Here is a 19,971-nt window from a genome sequence, read left to right as displayed (position 1 = left end):
TTACAGCATAAATTTAAATAGAATCACACTTTTCATAAAACTCTAAAGCATATCTGTTTTTGTCTTTTCCTCATTCCTACCTTCTCTTTATTGTCTTAAGACATTTCCTCTTCACATTCATCTCCATTTATATTCTTCATGATTCTTTTCATCAGATTTTTCTGTTGAATTAACTTGAGGATAATTGGCAATGGCTGTACTTTGTGTAATTTTTTTCTTTAAGTATGCATATGTGTTTGCTTAGAAATTCCCATTCTATAAAACTTTCTTGTCAGTTACAGAAGAGCAGGTCACACGATGAATTTTTAGTTATTCTTTTGAGCCTGGTGGTGGTGGCGCACGCCTTTAATCCCAGCACTCGGAGGCAGAGGCAGGTGGATCTCTGTGAGTTTGAGGCCAACCTGGTCTACAAGAGCTAGTTCCAGGACAGGCTTCAAAGCCACAGAGAAACCCTGTCCTTTTCTTGTGATTTTAAAGTGTTATAAACAAAGTCTTTGATTTGTTTCTTTGTTGTAACCATGAGGTTATTTAAGGTGGATTTTTTATAGTAATTAATGGGGCTTTCTTTTGACACCTCCACTTCTGACAGCCTCTGTCATTGGTATTTAAAGTGATTGTTGATGTATTCTGGCTAGTGTTTTTCCATTCGTGCCATGTTCCTTTCTTCCTTGTCTTTGAGTTCTATACTTTGTCTGATTTTTGTGGTTTAAACTGAGCATATTTTTGTGATTCCATTCTTAGTATTTCAATTACATGTTTCCTTTGTAAACTTTTCCTTAGAGGTTGTCTTAGATTTTGCAATACACATGTAAAACAAACCCAAGTTCTCTTTTACATTATATTTATACATTATAACCTCAGAATGCTTCTAATTCCTCCCTGCTATCCATTATATTATTACTGTCATTTATGCCACTTACATCTCAGTGTGCATGGATATGCATAGACATGTAATAAACTACTGCTTCATTGCTGTTACTGTAGACAAGCTGGTATCTGGTAGGAAAAAGTAAAATAACTTCTCATCTTCACTTCTTCCTTCCTGCATGCTGCTTCTTTACTTACTTCTCTCAGAAGAACTTCTTTTAACATTTCTTGTAAAGCAGATGTAATGACAACAGCTTTCTTCAGGTTTTGTCCGAGAAAGTCTTTAGCTCACTTCTTGTTACAGTAATATTTAGAGTTTAGAGGTTAAGTGGGTATTTTTTTTCTTTCAGCAGTTAAATATTTTCCTCACTTTATTCTTTGCCTTCTTTCAGGGAAAAGTTAAATGTAATTCTTATATGCTCTTCTGTATGTATGTGTTTTCCTCTTTTAAGACTTTATCTTTGATTTCCCAATGCTTGGCTATGGAAGGATTTTTCCGTTTGTTTATGTGGGAATTTGCTGCAGCTTGTTCTCAGTTCCCTGGATCTTTGGTGTGATGTTTGACATGAATCCAGGGTCTTCAGAGGCATTATTGTTTTAAGCAATGCTCTGTCTAAATGTTCCACAGCATGCATGTTGTGCCTTTTGTAATGTTCCACTGTTCTTGTGTGTTCTCTCTGTGTTTGTGTCTCTTTTCTCAGTTTATAAATACCTTTTTACTATACCCTCAAGATTAGAGACTCTTTGTTTAGCCCTGTCCAATCCAGTAATGAGCCCAGCAGAGGCAGTCTGCATTTCCACTAGAGTGTATTTGGGTTTTGTTTGCATTTTTTTCTTGAAATTTTATGCTTCTGCTTACATTGTCATCTGTTCTTGCATGTTATGTACTTTTTCTATTAAAATATGCTTTTAGGAGAAGCCAAGCTTTTCTTATGTTTGTTAACTGTTTCTGTCTTCTTTTGCCTAGAATACCTTGCCTCTGTTAACTTTGGATACTTAGAACCTAGTTATTATTATGGCCTTAGTGTAGGTTAGGTGGTAACTAGTTCTGTAAACTAGGAAATAAAAATTAAATGTGAAATTTAATTGAGGATAATTTTGGCATAGAAGCTGACTTTAAAAAAATATATTAGCCTATATATTTTGAACATTAAACTGTGGAAAAAGTTGGACCATATCATCTTAGAGCAGTGGTTCTCAACCTTCCTAATGCTGTGACCCTTTGTTTAATAGTTTCTCATGTTGTGGTGATCCCCAATCATAAAACTGTTTTCATTCCTACTTCATAATTGTAATTTTGCTACTGTTATGAATAAAGTAAACATCTGATATGCAGAATATCTGATACGTGTCCCCTGTAAAAGGATCGGTCAACCCCCCACCACCACAGAGGTCTCAACCCAGAGGTTGAGAACCACTGAATTAGACTATAGATTATACTTTTGAGGGCTAGAGAGCTAGCTCAGCCGATAAATACATTTTAGATAAACTTCATTCATATGTTTGTTATAGTGATGTTTGCTCCTGAGTTAAATTATAAAGAATTAACTTTATATAGTAAATAATTTTCTTTAAACAGGAACACAGAAAACAAAGTTATAAATTATTCTGCTGACAAGTGTGACAGAGTTGCAGGAATTTAATTGTATTTTCCTTAGCATCAGTGGCTCAGTATTCATTAATTCAGTTTGAGTAGTGACTTTGTAGAACGTAAACTATCAATAATTTAGTAAATTAAACTAAATTTAGTAATTTAGTTATTACGAACACTGTGAAACAGGTAGTAGTATTCTTGCTACTTTACAGATCAAGAAATTGAGGCAACATATAATTCAGTTTTTGAAAGTCCCATAACTTACATATTAGTAAAAACAAAGGAGTTAAAACTGAATTCTTCATATTTGCTTGTGCTTTATGGTGTTATTTTTCTCTGCCTTCCTGGTATGACTGTTCTTACATCTATGTCTTAATGACATACCTATTAGCCTCTTAACTATCGGGACCCCAAATAGAGTACAACTGCTTTTTAAGAAGTGGTCCGGTGCCTCTTTACATTCGTGTTTTTAAACTGCTTTACTTTTCTACCCCCTCTCCTGATTCCATTCCACTAGGCACCTCTAAATAGACAGGAAGCTTAGTGAATACTCTCGTTTTCTGTTCCCTGTTATCTTTCTGTCACTGGACTGTGTTCCTGAAAGCAGTGAATCATTTGTTATCTAGACTATTGCCTCCTTTATGCTTTTTCACCTCTTGAAGTATTTGTAACCATCCTTCAAAAATTTTAAATTCCTCTTGTAGTAATAAATTTGAGTCATGAATATAATGTATGATGTTCCCACCAATATCTTGTTGCTACTTCTTGTATTTATAAAAAGAAAAGGAAAGAAAATTACCCACCCCGTTTCTTTTTTGCTACAGGAAATGAAAGGCTTGTCTTAGAATAACTTTCCCGATGAAAGAACAGCACAGTTGTTGTCTTTCAGCACCGTAGCTGCGCTGATGTCCTTGTCCCTTTGCCACAATTTACCCGTTTTACACCCTTGTGTGTGGTGTCTAGTCTCTGGTTTCCTTCTATGTATCTGAGTCGTTACGTACAGTTCTGCTGTTGGTAATATAGGACCGTTCCTGATACTAACTGCTATACAATATCGTTGCATCTGAATTCTTTTTCTATTTGTTTTTTTTGTTTGTTTGTTTAGTTTTTGTTTTGATACAGGGTGTCTTTGTCACTGTTCTATTGCTATGAAGAGACACTATGACCACACCAGCTCTTATAAAGGAAAACATTTTACTGGGGCTGGCTTACAGTTTCAGAGGTTTAGTCCATTATCATGATAGGGGAAGCATGGTGGCATGCAGGCAGACATGGTGCTAGAGAAGGAAGCTGAGCGGTCTACATATGGATCCACAGGCAGCAGGAAGAGAGGGAGACACTGTCCTGACTTGGACTTCTGAAACCCCACAGTCCACCCCAGTGACACACTTCCTCCGTCAAATAGTGCCACTCACTCTCTTTGAAACCGTGGGGGCCGTTTTCATTCACACCACCACACAGGGTTTCTGCATAGCACTGACTGTCTGGGAACTCAACAGAGATTGGCCTGCCTCTGCTTCCTTAGTGCTGGCTTTAAAGGCATGTGCCACTGCGCCTAGCCACTTCATCTGAATTCTTAATAGAGTTTAATGAAGAGAATGAATAAGTAAATTCTTTTCTCCTTATCCCCATGAGCCTTCTGTAATAGATAGTTTGTGCCCACAGTTTAACAGTTTTACTTCTTTAAAGAATAAAGATTGAGTGCTAATACATAAGAATGTGTGGTATAGATTATTTATATTATTAATTAATATAGATTATTATTAACATAAGTCACAGAATTACTCAAACTCTGATTGATTTTCATCAGGAAACTTTGTTTCATGGAACTCTGTTTTAGACATTGTGATAGTCAGGGCGACTGTTACTGTAATGAACACCATGATCAAAGCAGCTTGGGGAGGAGAGCGCCTGTTCATCTTAACACTTCCACATCACAGTTCTTCATCGGAAGAAGTCAGGACAGGAGCTCAAACAGGGCAGGAACCCGGGGCAGGAGCTGATGCAGAGGCCATAGAGGGGTGCTGCTTACCAGCTTGCTCAACCTGCTTTTTTATAGAAACCAGGACCACCTGCCCAGGAATGGCACCACTCACAAGGGGTTGGGCCCTCCCCCGTCAATCAGTAATTAAGAAAATGCCTTACAGCCTGATCTTATAGAGCTCCCTCTGTGATGGTTCCAGCCTGTGTCAAGTTGCTAGAGAAGCAGCCAGTACAGTCGTCATTACATCTTGAGAGGTTGATATGACAAATAGTTGACACTCAACGATTCTTTGTTTAATAAATCAGAAGAGAAGAGAAATCATGTTTAAATAATCATTAAAGATTTTAAGTGTGTGCTTGAAAATAGACAGTCATATAAACCAGCTTATTTAAACCAACTGAGGAAATAGCAGTTGAGTGAAGCTACACTTTTAAATACATAGTGTCATGTATACATAAGCAGTGTGCAAATCTATAAATCAAGGCTGCTATCCATATGATCATGTTCTGACGTACTGTGCAGTAATTCTAGTAGGTATGCTAGTTGGCGTGTTAAACTGTCGAACAAAGACCGTGTCTTGGAATGACAAACACGCTTTACTTCCGTGAATGTTGAAGTCAAGGCTATCGTAATGCAAAGCAGAGAGATTGGAGGCTTTATCTAATTGCAGGTGATGGACTATGCTTCCAAGACCCTCAAAAAGCACCTTACCAGATAGTCACCCACTTCAGATGACGTGTCCCAGCATGATACTCTGTCTACCCTGTTTGAGCTCAGCCTTACGTAAACAGGGAAGTAGCAGAGCAGGGTGCCAGCTTACCTGGATACATGCAGAGACATGCTGAATTCAGACCAGATGCCCCTAATTGATCTCAGTTTTATAGTGGATATATTATATATATATATATCTGAGAGAGGATAGCATATGTGCCCTTCAGAGGCATGAACTAATCTCTTGTTATTACAAACCTACTCAAGCTCACATAGCTTGGATTTCAGAAGTGTCATGTGGAACTACAGTAACCATCTGCAAGGAATAGCTGAACATCATAGTAATTGGCTCTTAAAGCACTTATAGATATTACCTAATCCTACAAAATTCCTGTGATGGAAGTTTAGAGAATTTCTTTTAAATAATAGGTAAAGGACTTTAGACTGCCATCACTCATGGGGATGTAATACAGTACATTTTAGAGGTTTTTTTTTTCAAAGATTTATTTTTAAGTGTGTGTATGCATAAATGCAGGTGCCCGTGGAAACCATAAGTGTTAGACCCCCTGGAGATGGAATTACTGGTGATTATAAGCCATCTCACATAGAGGCTGGGAATGGAACTTAGGTCTTCTGTAAAAGTAGCAGCCCCAGATTTTAAGTTTTTACAGCTAAATTTCTTATTTAAAATATTTTTATGTGGTATTTTGTAAAAAGTTGAAGAAATGATTATTTGTAGAATAAAAATTAGACGTTTTAAAATGTTACTGGGAACACTAACAGACAAGACACTATTTCCGGACTTTATTTTTTCAGAGCATAACTTATTTTCCCTAACAAAAAAGCTACAGGAAGGTTTTTATGCCATATTAGCCACAATCTAAGTAGAACCTAGACAATAACTCGTTTGTCTTTCTAACCCTTCTCCAAATTTAACCACCCTTGATGTTGCTATGAGTTTCCCGATTACTGGTACTGGATTGTTTGCTTGCGTGTTTATCATGATAACTGAACAGCACATAGTAGGTGTTCAGAAATGTTTATCACTTTTTAATTTGCTGTCTTTACACAACGTGTTTACGTTTTTCTTAATTGTCACCAAAAGATGCCAAATATTAAAATGCGAAAAAATTAAAGCCAGTAACTGCTGTTACTTTTTAAAAGTAATAAATGATGCAATTAAAACAATAGACCGACACACACACACACACACACTTTTTTTTCTTTACAAAGAAAGCGTTTGTTTCTGCTTTCATGTTCTTCAAGGAAAAAAGCAAGTAATAAGTATAATTTTAATTTGGAAATTAACGCTCAAAATGGCTGACTCTGTGCTTTGTCCAAAACAGGCATAAAGGACATCTAGCCTTAGAAAGAGCTAAGCGAGTGGAAGAGTTCCTGCAGCGTAAACGAGAAGCCATGCAGAATAAAGCCCGGGCCGAAGGACATGTGGTATGGTAGCTTTTCTCCAGATGTTGAACATATCAGTGTTGTAAGTAAAAAGAATTATGATGTAGCAGTCTATGTATAATAAAAGAGATTGAAGGTGTTCGAAAGTAATGTACAGATTATATTTTCTTATATTTTGCTTACTAACCTGTTTTGTTATATCTTTTATTGGTATCTTCCATGCCAAAGGTGAAATTACTTTATTATTCTACATTTTGTTCTTTACAAAGGGTAGAAATGTGTATAACAATCCAGATATTTATAGTAGAAAAATAAGTTCTTAAATGCTAGATTTTTTCCCCTTCATATGCTTTTTGTTTTAAATACTTTAAGTAGCAAAGAATTTTAGAAGAAAAAAGGGAGATAAATGTTTGAGTGCAGATATATGAAACTGTATTTGTTGAAAAGCATATCAGAAATAAAAGTACTTTAAAATATCCAGTTAAGCCCATTACAAAATTAAGTCATTTATCTAAGAACATATTGAGTCTGAGGTAATCATCTAAGCAGTTAAAATTCTCAATAGTTCTAGGTGCAGTGTGCTGCAAGTGTCTTTTGATCCTTTGTTGATAAAGCAACTGAGGATTGCTTCTGTCATTTCATCTCCCCATGGAGCCTCCTGTTCATGTAGAATATGCTGCAAGGTATTTTTGTTAGACTTACCACACATGTATTAAAGACTCCTAATTGGTAACTTTGTAAGTTTATTAAGTTATTCAATATAAGATTTTTTCTCTTTGAGATTATATTATAGGAAAATAGTATTAATTGGCCACTCTTTATGTTTTTAACATATATTCTCCAATTTACTTTCCTAATATCTGGAATAAATCTGTATTTGTTACCCTTCTCTAAGATGGGAAAAGATGATTTCTTGTCTTCTCCCTGTTAATAGCATTTGAAATGATTTTGATTGCTATTTTTTAAAGAGCTTTTAAACTGCTCTGTAGCAGGATCCTCATGCCTGAGTGTTGGGATTATAGGCATGTACTGCCATTCCCAGCTCTTGTTTTATTTACAACAGTTACTGGGAACTGGAGATGGCCCAGCAGTTTAGAGTGCTTGCTGCTCTTGCAGAGTCTCTGAGTTAGGTTCTCAGCACCCACATCAAGGGGCTTACAACCATCTGTAACTACAACTCCAGGGGATCTGACGCCTTCTCTGTCTGGCCTCATCAGTACCTGCACTCACTTGTAAATACCCACAGATAGACAGACAGATACACATACTCATAATTTAAAATAAAAGTTAAAGAATCTTTTAAAAAGTAATAGTTACTAGAACTATCAAGATTTAATGACTTTTCCCCTTACTGTTTTACCTTAATCCTGTAATTCTATCTTCAGTTTATTTTGCTTAATATTGGAGACTTTCATCTTGTATTTTGTTTTAAAAGGCACTTTGCAGAATTTGTAGAGAAAAATGTCTTTATTTTTTTCCTTATACTTTAATAATACTTTGTGGTGAATTTAACCTGCGTTTGTAGGTCTGAAAAGAAACATTTTGCCTACCATTTTTGTCTTTTCGTGCACATGTATGTGTGTTATGAATGCATTACCATAGGTATGGGAACACATGTGCATCTGGCTGTGTGTGGAGGCCAAAGTTATCAGGAATCTTCTGTGGTAACTCTTCTGCCTCAATTTTTGAAGGAGGATTTTAATCAAGCCCAGAGTTTACCAATGTGTCTGAACTTGGCAGCCAGCCAGACTGCTTCAGGGATTCTCCAGTTCGACAGTTGAGCCATCTCCACAGCCTGGAGTTTGCTTTTGCTGGGGGTATTCTATAGGGTGGGGACTGTTTATCTTCTGACAAGAAGCTATCACTCCTTATGTTTTCCTGTGTATATTATATGCATTTTCCTCTCTGACTTAGGAAAGTTTTTTCTTTGTGCCTGGAACTACTTGATTATTAGATAGCTCCCAAGTTTTCTTCCTTGCCATTAGTTTCATGGGTTCAGATTTTTCAGCCACTGTTTTCTACAAAAAAAATTTCTCATTTTCTTCTTTTCTAACCTTTGTATACATACCAGAATGCTGTGACTCTCCAGGACTCGTTGATGCTCTTCTTTTTCTCTAAGCTGCGTTCTGGGTGTTTCCGTTGTCATGTCCTTAAGGACTTTATCTTCTGCTGTGTGTTATACCGCTGGGTTCATCCAGACCTGCTGCTTCTCATCTCCTGTTGTTTTGTTTTTGCAGAACTGGAGATAAGCCCGGGGCTTTTATGGATAGGCTATTGCTGTACTACTGAACTCTACCTCAGCTCACATCTGATAATATTGATGTGGGTGTTTTTATAGTTTTACTTTCTGTCTTTATAACTCTCTTGTTTCTGCCTTGAAAGTACAGAATGTCATTATAATAGCTGTTTTAATTTTTCACCTACAAATTCTGTCTTCTCTGCTATTTTTGAGTCTCAGCTAATTAAGATTTTGTTATTAAAATATTTTTCCTCTTTTTAATATGCCTTATAATTTGTAATACTCTGTCAAGCACTGTGTACTTTATCTTCAAGTGTTTTCTATTCTTTAACTATTTGGGGGATTTAATTATTTAGAAGTAATTTCAGTCAATGAAGGCTGACTTTCAAGGTGCCACGAGGCTGTAAGGAACAATGTTCTCCCTTGTGCTAACTTGGCCCCTCTGCTCTGGGGGAGCCTGTGGGTACCTCTGCTAGGTACAGTGCTGTACTGCTTCCAAGGACTTTCCATCTCACAGTCTGATTAAACTGCTGGCTTTATTAGCTGTTGGTCACTCAGGGAGGAGACTCTGAAGAACCTCTCCATCTTCCCAGCCCCCCCTCTGTGCAGCTTTCAGCTCTATGACCTCAAATCTCATTAGCCTTTAGCTTGCCCATCTCCAGACAAGATCTTCTCAACTAGGAGGGACCTCCACCTGTGGTCAAGTTTCCTCTCTTGTGCTGCTGCCTGCTGCCTAGAAGCTCTGACCAGGCAAGTGGGGCAGTCATGGGACTCGGGCTTATCTCCCTTGCTTTCCATCTCAGAAGGATCTACCCCATGCTGCCTGTTATCCAATATTGGAAACCGTGTTTTCTTTTATCTTACCAAAGCTTTTAAAAATTTTTTAGTGTAGATCTAACCACATTGTTCTGTTATGGCTATAAGCAATTCTTTGACTTAAAAAAGTTTTATTTCTCAGAATTTCATATATATATATATATATATATATATATATATATATACACAATAAAATATATCATAAGTGATATAGCAAAATATGATAAAATATGGTTGTATCTATTCACCATTATCATATATCTCCCTAACATCCTCTCAACTTTGTCTTTTTTAAAAAAAAAAACAAAAAAAATAACCCACTAAATCCAGCTAGTGTGCCCATAAGTGAGTGAGTGTGGGGCCCTCTAGTGGAACGTGGGAAACCTATCAGCAGCCATATGTCCTCAACAAAGAGTGAGTGAGTCTCCCTTCCCAGCGACTCTACACTCCCAGTAGGTCCTCACTGTGGGTAGGCCTGGACATAAGTACTTGATGCATTACTTCGTTGGCAAAGGAAAACTCAAGACAGTGGAACATACAGTTCTGTGGCGAGCTTCCTGTTCACTTCTCTAGGCTTACTGTAATAGAAAAGAGAGATGTCAAAATAGTTTGTTGAGGAAAGGAGGTTAATTGGGTTAAAGTTGTACAGCAGGGGCTGTCATTGCTACGAAGGTTAAAGAGCAACCCCTGAACTCTGTATTAAAACAACAGGAGAGATGTCTTTAGAGCAAGACTCTCCTAATCAACAGTACCAGGGTATAATAATGTGAACCAATTTCAAAAATTTTCCTTTGAAAAGATAGTCCCTTAACAGGGAAACGTTCCAGATATTTCTAATTAATGTTTTCACACTTTGAGCTACACAGACACTCTGAGGGTGCTTCAGCTATGGGCCATTGAGGTCAGACCACATCTCAGGCTGACAACAGAACCTGTCATTGCCTAATAGATTCCAGGTTTTACAGGCATGCACGATACAAAGCTGGGTACAGACACACAGCCTTGCACAAAGGTTCCAGAAAGCCACTGAGGCTAGGCAGTGTGCAAAAGGGTCAGGTTCACTGCAATAAGCTCTTAAGTGGTTTGTAAAGTCCAAGTTACAAAGGAGACCAGATGATGTGGGAAATGCCATAAACCTGATATGTTTATCATGTTGAACTTGTGTTACTGAAGGAATCGATTCAAGAATGAAGCCCTACATGCTGCTGCAGAAGTATCCTTACTGGGGGGAGACTACCCAACCCATTAAAGCTCTGATGATCAGAAGCTGTAGGGACAGAACATGGAGCTGTGTAGAAGGAGCTACAGGCTGTGTTCTGCCACCCGGCTCCTGGCCACCGGCTAGCTTTAAACCCGAAATAACAACACACAAATTGTATTCTTTTCAACACTGCTTGGCCCATTAGTTCTAGCCTCTTAATGACTAATTCTCACATCTTGCCTTAACCCATATTTAGTAATCTGTGTAGCACCGGTCTTACTGGGAAAGATTCAGCATGTCTGACCTGGTGGCTTGCTTCATTGCGGCTTCCCCGGGAGAGGGGAGCATGGCGTCTGAGCTCACTTCCTCTTCCTCCCAGCATTCTGTTCTGTTTACTCCACCCACCTATGTTCTAACCTATCAGGGCCAAGCAGTTTCTTTATTAATTAACCAATGACCTTCCTCCATCAAAGCTGTGTTTCAGTTTTACTTTAGTTGGGTCTGTCCTTGCTATCACTTTATCTCATGTAGCGTTAACCTTGACACAGCTAAAATTACATGAAAAAGTTTAAATCAAATAATTGTCTTTATCAGGCTGCTCCGAAGGCATGCCTCTGAGGTGACTACCCTGATTATTAACTGATTTAGGAGGACCCAGTTAGTTGTGGGTAGTACCATTCTAGGCAAGAGGTAATGGGTTGGCAATGGGTTGTCTAAGAAAGTTAGCTAGGTTTGAGGCTAGAACCAGCCAGTGGGTGAGCCGGCAAGCAACATTCCTCCGTGTTTTTTGCTTCAAATCCTTGGCTGAGTTCTTAAGCACGACGTCCTTCAGTGATGGACTGGCATGTGGAACCAGATAGACCCTTCCCTCCACTGAGCTGCTTTTCGTCAGCGTGTCCCACACTACATCAGAAAGGAAAGTCAGCTCCCTTTCTGTCTGCTGGAATGGAGATGCGTACCTTGTGCATTGCGCACAGGAAGTATGTAGTTTGCTTTGAGTCTCAGGTCAGACTTTTGAAAAGCATCTGAACTGAAGACCACTGCCTTTACTCTCTTGAGTTCCTCACAACCTCCTGGCTTTCATACCCCTGCCAGAAATGTTCAGAAATCTCTACCCACAGCTTTCTGAGGTTTCTTTAGCCACAGTTACAAACCCTTTCACATTCTTTCCACAAAGCAGTTATGAAAGCCTACAAACCGCATGGCCAAGGTTATTGGTACAACCATCTCATTTCTGGAACTAGTTTTCTGTTTTGTTTTTCTCTCCATTATGTGATGGAGGAGTTACTTTCATTTAATAAAGAAACTGCCTTGGCCCATTTATAGGCCAGCCCTTAGGTGGGTGGAGTAAACAGAACAGAATGCTGGGAGAAAGAAGCCGAGTCAGGCAGTCGCCATGATTCTCCCACTCCAGACAGACACAGGTTAAGATCTTTCCTGGTAAGCCAGCTCGTGGTACTACACAGAATATTAGAAATGGGTTAGATCAATATGTAAGAGCTAGCCAATAAGAGGCTGGAACTAATGGGCCAGTCAGTGATTAAAAGAATACAGTTTCCGTGTAATTATTTCGGGGCATAAGCTAGCCATGTGGGCGGCTGGGTGCCGGGGACGCAGCCCCGCCGCTCATATTACAACAATTATGACCAAATGCCTGACAAGAATCCACTTCCAGGAGGAGCAATGTATTCTCACTCACGGTTCCAGGTGACGCAGTTCATCTGGCGAGAGAGGCATGTGAGAGCTGCTTGTATTTTCAGTGGCCAGGAAGCAGAGAATGAGCCCGTCAGTGACTTTTAGGAGTATTGGCTTTTCCAAGATAAATTCTGTTAGTGCAGGATGCATCACTTTTTTAGTACTTAGGTCTATATATGTATAAAACCGTATTACAAAGATGTGATCGTGTGAAAATTTTTTATTTTTCTTTATGTTTGGATAGATGTGTCATGTTATTTTAATGATTGACTAATTTGACAAGGCTATTTTTATTTTTAAGCAGTTTGGGAATAGTAGAAATATAAAGATTGAGCGAGTATAATTTTTTTAAAACTTTTTATTGCTCCTTTGTGGATTTTACGTGCATCCCAATCCCATTTATCTCCCCATCCCTCTGTATCCCTCCTCTGTCCTTGCAGCCTTCCCCCAAAGTAAAACAAAATCTTAAAAAAAAAAAAAAAAAACTCATCATGGAAGCCATGGTGTGACACAGTGAGTCACACAGTATACCTTTTAGTCCATTCATCTTTACTTCTAAGTGTTCATTGCAGTGAGTCCTTAGTCTGTCTGGATGGCCTTAACTTCTAATAGTGAGCCCTCACTGGGGCTCCTCTTGGATATCCTGTTGTTATCCTGTGTCATGGAGAACCTGCAGCTTTGGATCTTTAGGACTGGCCCTTCACATGCTCCTGCAGTTCATAGATGGGGTGGATGTTGCACTGGGCCAACTCATAGCGCCAGGCCTAGGTAGTACCTGGATGGGTCAGCCCACCAGCTCCCCTCATTCTCACCACCAGGGTGAACTCTCCAGAACTTCCCTGGCTAGCTTTCTCATTGGAGCAAGCAGCAAGGGGTAGAACTAGTTTCCCAGCTCTGGGGCTGACCCACACCACCAGGGCCAACTCTACTGTGAAGCCAAGAAAATTGCAGGAACTGCTCTCCTAAGTGCTGAAGTCCTTGAGGGGGTCAGGGCTAGCTCTCCCTGCTCTCATGACCTCAGGATGACCTCAGGGATAGTTCTCCCACCTGCCATAGGTAGCGAGGGGCTGGGGGCATCTTTCCGTAGTCCAGTATAATCTTTTCTGTGTAATTATTTGTAATCAAGTGTTAGACGAGAATATGTACACTAGTGTATTGGGCAGAATTACCCAGCAAAGCATATAGAAACACTAGAATATATATAAGAGAGAATTTGATAGATTGACTTACAGTCACAAAAGTAGAAAAGTTCCTGTATGGGAGTTTGTGGGCCAGGGATGCTGGCAATGACACAGACTAGGCAGCCAGAAACATCCAGACATAAGATGTTATTATGGTAGTCCCCAGTCTCTGGAAGAGACCTGAAAGTCCCATGGAAATTAACTAGTTCAAGTGCAAAGACTGAGGAACCTGGACTCTTGAAGTCCAAAGCAAAGCATGCCTGCCTTAGAAGTAAGAACAGAGAACTAGATTGAGTGTTCCCCTTTAGAAGTAAGAGCAGAGAACTAGATTGTCCTCTTTAGAAGTAAGAGCAGAGAACTAGATTGAGTGTTCCCCTTTCTTTCTTGGCAGTCTCTTTAGAATTCTCCCTTTGCTCATAATTTTATATTTGGGGATGATAGATGAGATAAGGTAAAGGAACAATTGTATGGACTTTATTCTTTGTTGTTTTTGTTTGCTTGTGTTTCAAGACAGGATTTCACTGTGTAGCCCTGGCTGTCCTGGAACTCACTCCGTAGACCAGTCTGTCCCTGAATTCACAGAAATCCACCTGCCTCTGTTTCCCTGGGACTAAGGGGTATGCACCACCACTGCCCAGTTAGACTTTATTTTTTAATTTTTTAAAATTTTATTTTAAATTTTTTGTGTGTGCACGCATGCATGCGCACATAGAAATTGGAGGACAACTTTGTAGGGTCAGCTCTTTCCACCTTAGATTTCAGAAATTGAACTCAGGTTGTCAAGGTTGCATAATAAGCGTCTTTACTCACTGAGTCATCTTACCAGCCTGATTATTTTTTTTTTTTTATTGCAGCTTTAGGCTCCCAGGAAAATAGACCTTTATGGAGATTTTCAATCATATTTATTCTGCCTCCAAATGTGCACAGCCTTCCTTATTACCAACATTGTGCTCCTAATGGTACATTTGTTAGAACTGAGAAACCTACATGGATACATTATAACCATCGAAGTCTGTGGTTTGTGTTAGGGTTCACCTTGGTGTTGAATATTTGGTTAGGTCTGCATAGATGTAAAATGGCAGGCAACCACCTTGTATTGACACAGAACACTTTCACTGCCTTCAGAGAAGGTGCCTGTGAGTACTGACTTTCACAAGGATTTCATCGAAGAACATACTACCTAGGTTTCCATAGAAGAGTTTTTTTTTAATATTTATTTATTTATTTATTATGTATACAATATTCTTTCTGCATGTATGCCTGAAGGCCAGAAGAGGGCACCAGACCTCATTACAGATGGTTGTGAGCCACCATGTGGTTGCTGGGAATTGAACTCAGGACCTTTGGAAGAGCAGGCAATGCTCTTAACCACTGAGCCATCTCTCCAGCTCCCAAGAGTTTTTTTTTTTTGATTGACATATGATATAATTTAATCATAATAAAATTTACCAGTGCTAAGTATGTCCTGATGAGTAATTGACATGCATATAGTCATGTGTATGTTGCTTTATCATGTTACCAAACATTTCTACCTTTTCCCAAGTTTCCTTCTGTCCCTTTAGTTTATCACTTCCCTACCGCTGATCTGTTTTCATTCATTATAGTTCTGGAACTTTTTTTTTTTTGAACATTTACTTAAAATTCTGAATTATATAGTATTCCCAAGTGTTGAGGTTCAAGGTGTGCCATCATATCTAGCCTTATTAGTTCTTTTACTGCTGAGTTACACTCTACACTATGGGTGTACCACAGTTTGAGTGTCCATTGCTCTGTAGAGTGACATCTCATCCAGTTTACTCAGTTATACATATGCCCAGGTAATCGACTCACCTGTCTTCCTTTCTGAATTGGCATGTCTCATGTGTAGCTGAGTTGTTATCTATGATTATACCTGTAGACAGCACTGAAGAATATCAAAGCAGTGAAGACTGTGTTTGAACCTTTTATGATTTGTATTTTCAGCATTTTGTTATCTTTGGTGCCCTACTCTTATTATTTGGGGGCCTTATCATACTAATTATGTCCTGTCTCTTTTTAACAATTCTTCTTTAATCATACCTTCCTATAACCTCTAATTATATTTGTTTCTCCCATCATTTAAGTCTGCATGTCATAGACTCTTCAAATGTACGACGCTCCATTTGTTTCTAGTTCCTTATCTTTCATTTTAATTCTGTAAACAGTTTGTCACTACATCATTATATTGAAAGAAGTCACTAGCATCTATCCTGTCAAATATATGCTTTTTTTAAATTGATTTTGTTTGTTTTTGTGGTGTGGGAGGTTGAACCTAGGACTTCTCATGAGCTAAATAAGTAATGGACCATTGAGTGACATTACCAGCCCAAACAAACCATTTGAGATGATCATCTGACTTGACCGCCTTCTTACAGCATCTGGACGTGAACTTTCTTCCGCGTTTTCTGCGATTTACCCTGAGCTCCTCTGCCTACAATTTCTTAGCATGTTCTTTTATGTAATTGTTGGTATTTACATGTTAATACTTTGGGGCTTTTGGGACTGTTTCCTTCCTTCCTTCTCTTCTCCTTCTCCTTCTCCCTCTTCCTCTTCTCCTCCTCTATCTTTTAATGGTCTATTTACATAATTATTTAATAACATTCAATGGCAGTATAATTTTTATGTTTGGATTAGTTACGTTCTACCATTTTACGTTTGCTTCGTCTATTTTTCTTCTGCTTCTCTTGTAATATTCCATTTTAATCAATGCTATCATTTTGATTGTATCTTTGTGTAACCTTTCAGTAGTGAGTGCCTCAGTGACTAAGAATGTATACTTTCATTTTTCACAGTGCATTTATAAATTATGTTTTATGTGTTAATTCAGTAGCGTGATGGTTAACTTTAGTTGTCAACTTGACACATTTAGAGTCACCTGGAAAGAGACTCTGAATGAGATGTTGTCTTTATTGGGTTGGCCTGTGGGCAGTCTCTGGGAGATTAATTTATGTAATTGATGTGCAAAGACCCAGCCCCTTGTGGACAGCATCATTTCCCAGTCAGGAATGATGACCTCTATGAGTCTAGCACTTAATCTGAGTCACAAGAAAGTGGGCATGAGTGTTCTCTCTCTCCTCTTGACTGTGGCTGTGATGTGACTTGCTTCTTCAGGCTTCCGCCGTTCTGACCTCTGTGTAGTGCTGGACTGTACCCTGGAATTTATAAGCTAGAATAAGCTTTCTCATTGAGTTCCTTTTCATTAGGGGTATTTTATTACAGTAACAAATGCAAATAGACAAGTGGGAATGGAAAAATATTGCTTCCATAGTGGTTCCTTTCTTTACCTTTTCCTTACAACCAGGAGTGTGAGTGTGTGTGTGTGTGTGTGTTGCTGGGTATTGAACCCAAGAATTTGGATGTGCTGAACCAACACTATCACTGAACTATACTTTCCCAGCATTTGACAAGCTTCTTTTTTAAAAAAAATATTTATTTATTTATTTATTTATTTACGTATTATGTATTCAAAATTCTGTTTGTGTGTATGCCTGCAGGCCAGAAGAGGGCACCAGACCTCATTACAGATGGTTGTGAGCCACCATGTGGTTGCTGGGAATTGAACTCAGGACCTTTGGAAGAGCAGGCAATGCTCTTAACCACTGAGTCATCTCTCCAGCCCCCTTGACAAGCTTATTTTCCTTCTGTCCAAATAATTCCTATTTATTTATTCACTTATATTTACTTGTTTCTTTTTTCTTTCCTTTCTTTTTATTTAAATTGCTTCTTCTTAGCCTTTTGGCTAAAATCACATGTACTTTTTTTTTGTTTGTTTTGCAGTGCTAGGTTTCAAACTTGGCATTATATACATGCAAGCCAAGGGCTATATTGCTCAACTATAGCCTCAACCCTAAAGAAAATTTTTATTATTATTATAACTATTATTATGAACTTGTATATTTAAAAAATCCCTTAGTAAAATTGGCTATACTAAAAGTCTGTCAGACATAAAAGAATAGCCATAAGAATAGCAATAAGTTTAGCAATGGTTTGTAAATTAGTAGCATTTTAATGAAATGGCCCCTTGTTCTGTAGACAAGGAGGCTGGTCCTGAGGGAGGCTTCCCAGGGAGCTTGAATCTCAGACATGGACCACTGTGTAACCAGCAGTTCCTTCAGATCAGTTCTCTAACTGTAAATTAGCATTATTTACCATATTTGTAGAGGATTTTGCATGAGATTCGGATGGTTTTCCAATATTACTGCCATTGTTTCATAAAAAAATACTTTAATCTTTAGCAAGATCTTTAGTTTTGTTTGCTAGTGTTTTGGTTTGTTTCAGGGGAGTAGATTTTGGGTTTGGTTGGTTGGTTTTTTGGCTGGTGGAGGGCAGTACTCGAGACCAAATCTAGGATTTTGCACATGCAATGCAAGTATTCTGCCATCACACTCTATCCTCAGCTCTGGCAGTGGATTTGAAATAGATTCGCGTTACGTCATCAGGTGTTTAGAACACTGAACTTCTGAGGGATGTCCAGTGATTGTAAAGAGATGGAGCGTTAAGGATGGAGGGCTCTCTGGAGACTAATTTCGCAGTAGTCACTAATGCATGCTTATAGTGTTTTTCATGTATGTTTTATTGGTGTGACAGTTTTCGCCTCTCAGTTCAACATTACAACTGCTGAGGTCTCTAATAACTGCGCTTACATATACTAGTGTGCAATAATTGGTACTGTTGAAGGTTAACCTTTATTCTTTAGGAAAATATATTAACAACAGCGATTTAAAATTGTACCTAGTAAGTACTTTCCATTAATGCTAATACCTATCATAATTTGAAAATGTAAATATATTTCCACTGGCTCTTTATTTTATTTTTGTGTATGTGTATGAATGTAGGTCTATACTCAGATCAGAGGACAACTTGGAGTAGTTGGTTCTCTCCTGCTATGTTAATAAGGCAGAGCCTCTATTTTGTTTTCTATAATTAAACATTAAATTTCTACAAGAGCAGAAAAGTGTTGTATCCAGTAAAGCACTGCATTTCATAGCCCTGAATTTGGAGCCCAAGTTTCAGGAAGCATTGGTGTTGAGTGAGTAACAGTAACATGCACAGTGCACAGTGCTCTTGTGCTTCCAGAGGTTGCATCATGTGATGTGGATGAGATTTTGAATTAAGTATTGGTCATGTGTGTTAGAAAATACTGCAAGAGGAAATGTCTAATCTTTTAACTTATCTGGACTACATTGTTATCTAAAGCTAATACTTAAAAGCTGTGCAATCTGTTTTACAAAACATTGCAGAAAAAATCCCGTAATTTCATAATTTTGTATTGGACTGCATTTATATAACCATCCTACTCTCCTTAAACTCTGTGGATAACTATTTTTTTAAAAAAAAATTAGTTCACATATAAACTACGGTATATAGTAGGTTAGAGGAGGTACCAACTTCATGCCTTACGACTGTAGAAACTGAGGAGGATGGATTGTTTGAGCCTAGGAACTCTCAAAGTCAGTCTTTGCAATATAGTTAAGACCCTGCCTCCAAGGGCAACAACAGATACCCCATTACATATTCTTTTTCTCTCGAACTACAAAAGTTAGGATTTATTGGAGTAACATTTCAGTAACTACTTAATATGGAACAAAACTACCTCAAATGCTTCCTGAACTTGACTTTCCCATTCTTTTTACAACATGACCTTATTCTTAGCCCAGTTGATTATGATCAATCACTAGAGTCAACAAACTAGAGTTTATTTTTGCCTATTATCAGCCAAATGCAGATGTTACCAGTTCTCTTTCCTAGTTATTATTGAGCCCTTCAATTTCTGCCTTATATTAGGCATTTCTTTTGAATTCTGAATCTCCAAAGCAATTTGCTAATTTATGCTCCCTCTAGTATCGCATGTATCCCTTGGTTATTTATGTTAGTTATGCTGGTCTTTATGAAGTGGCAAACAAGTGTTCTATTAGGAGCTACCTCACCCACCTCCACATACCTGTTCTTATGTGTTAGTGAATATGAGGAGGAGCTGAGACTCTAACTGTAAGTGAGAAAATGAGAATTGTAGAAACGTCCATTTCTATAAAGACATGCTTGTGTGCACTCATACGTACAAATAAAAATGAGAATTGTAGAAATGTCCATTTCTATAAAGACATGCTTGTGTACACTCATACGTACAAATAAAAGGCTATTTAGAAGATAATTTTTCTAAAATGTAAGGTTCTCAAAGGTTAGCTTCATAAATGTTTAATGCTTTTTTTTAAATTTTCCATAGTGAACCTCCTACATTTATTAGAGAAATACATATAT

The 19,971-nt window shown here is 38.2% G+C and overlaps 1 protein-coding gene across 8 annotated transcripts in view; it reads left to right on the top strand.

Moving 5' to 3' along the window:
* The window catches only part of Nek1 (NIMA related kinase 1), a 123,132-nt gene that overhangs the window by 48,306 nt on the left and 54,855 nt on the right, over positions 1-19,971 (top strand). For all 8 annotated transcript variants that reach the window (XM_057752450.1, XM_057752451.1, XM_057752447.1 and 5 more), the window contains one exon: positions 6,503-6,605. In XM_057752450.1, the coding sequence (XP_057608433.1) occupies positions 6,503-6,605 (103 nt within the window). The remainder of the gene's footprint in view (positions 1-6,502; positions 6,606-19,971) is intronic.

This window comes from Chionomys nivalis, chromosome 20, assembly GCF_950005125.1.
Source record: "Chionomys nivalis chromosome 20, mChiNiv1.1, whole genome shotgun sequence".
Taxonomy (NCBI): Eukaryota; Metazoa; Chordata; class Mammalia; order Rodentia; family Cricetidae; genus Chionomys; species Chionomys nivalis.
This window is presented reverse-complemented; position numbering and strand designations above follow the sequence as displayed.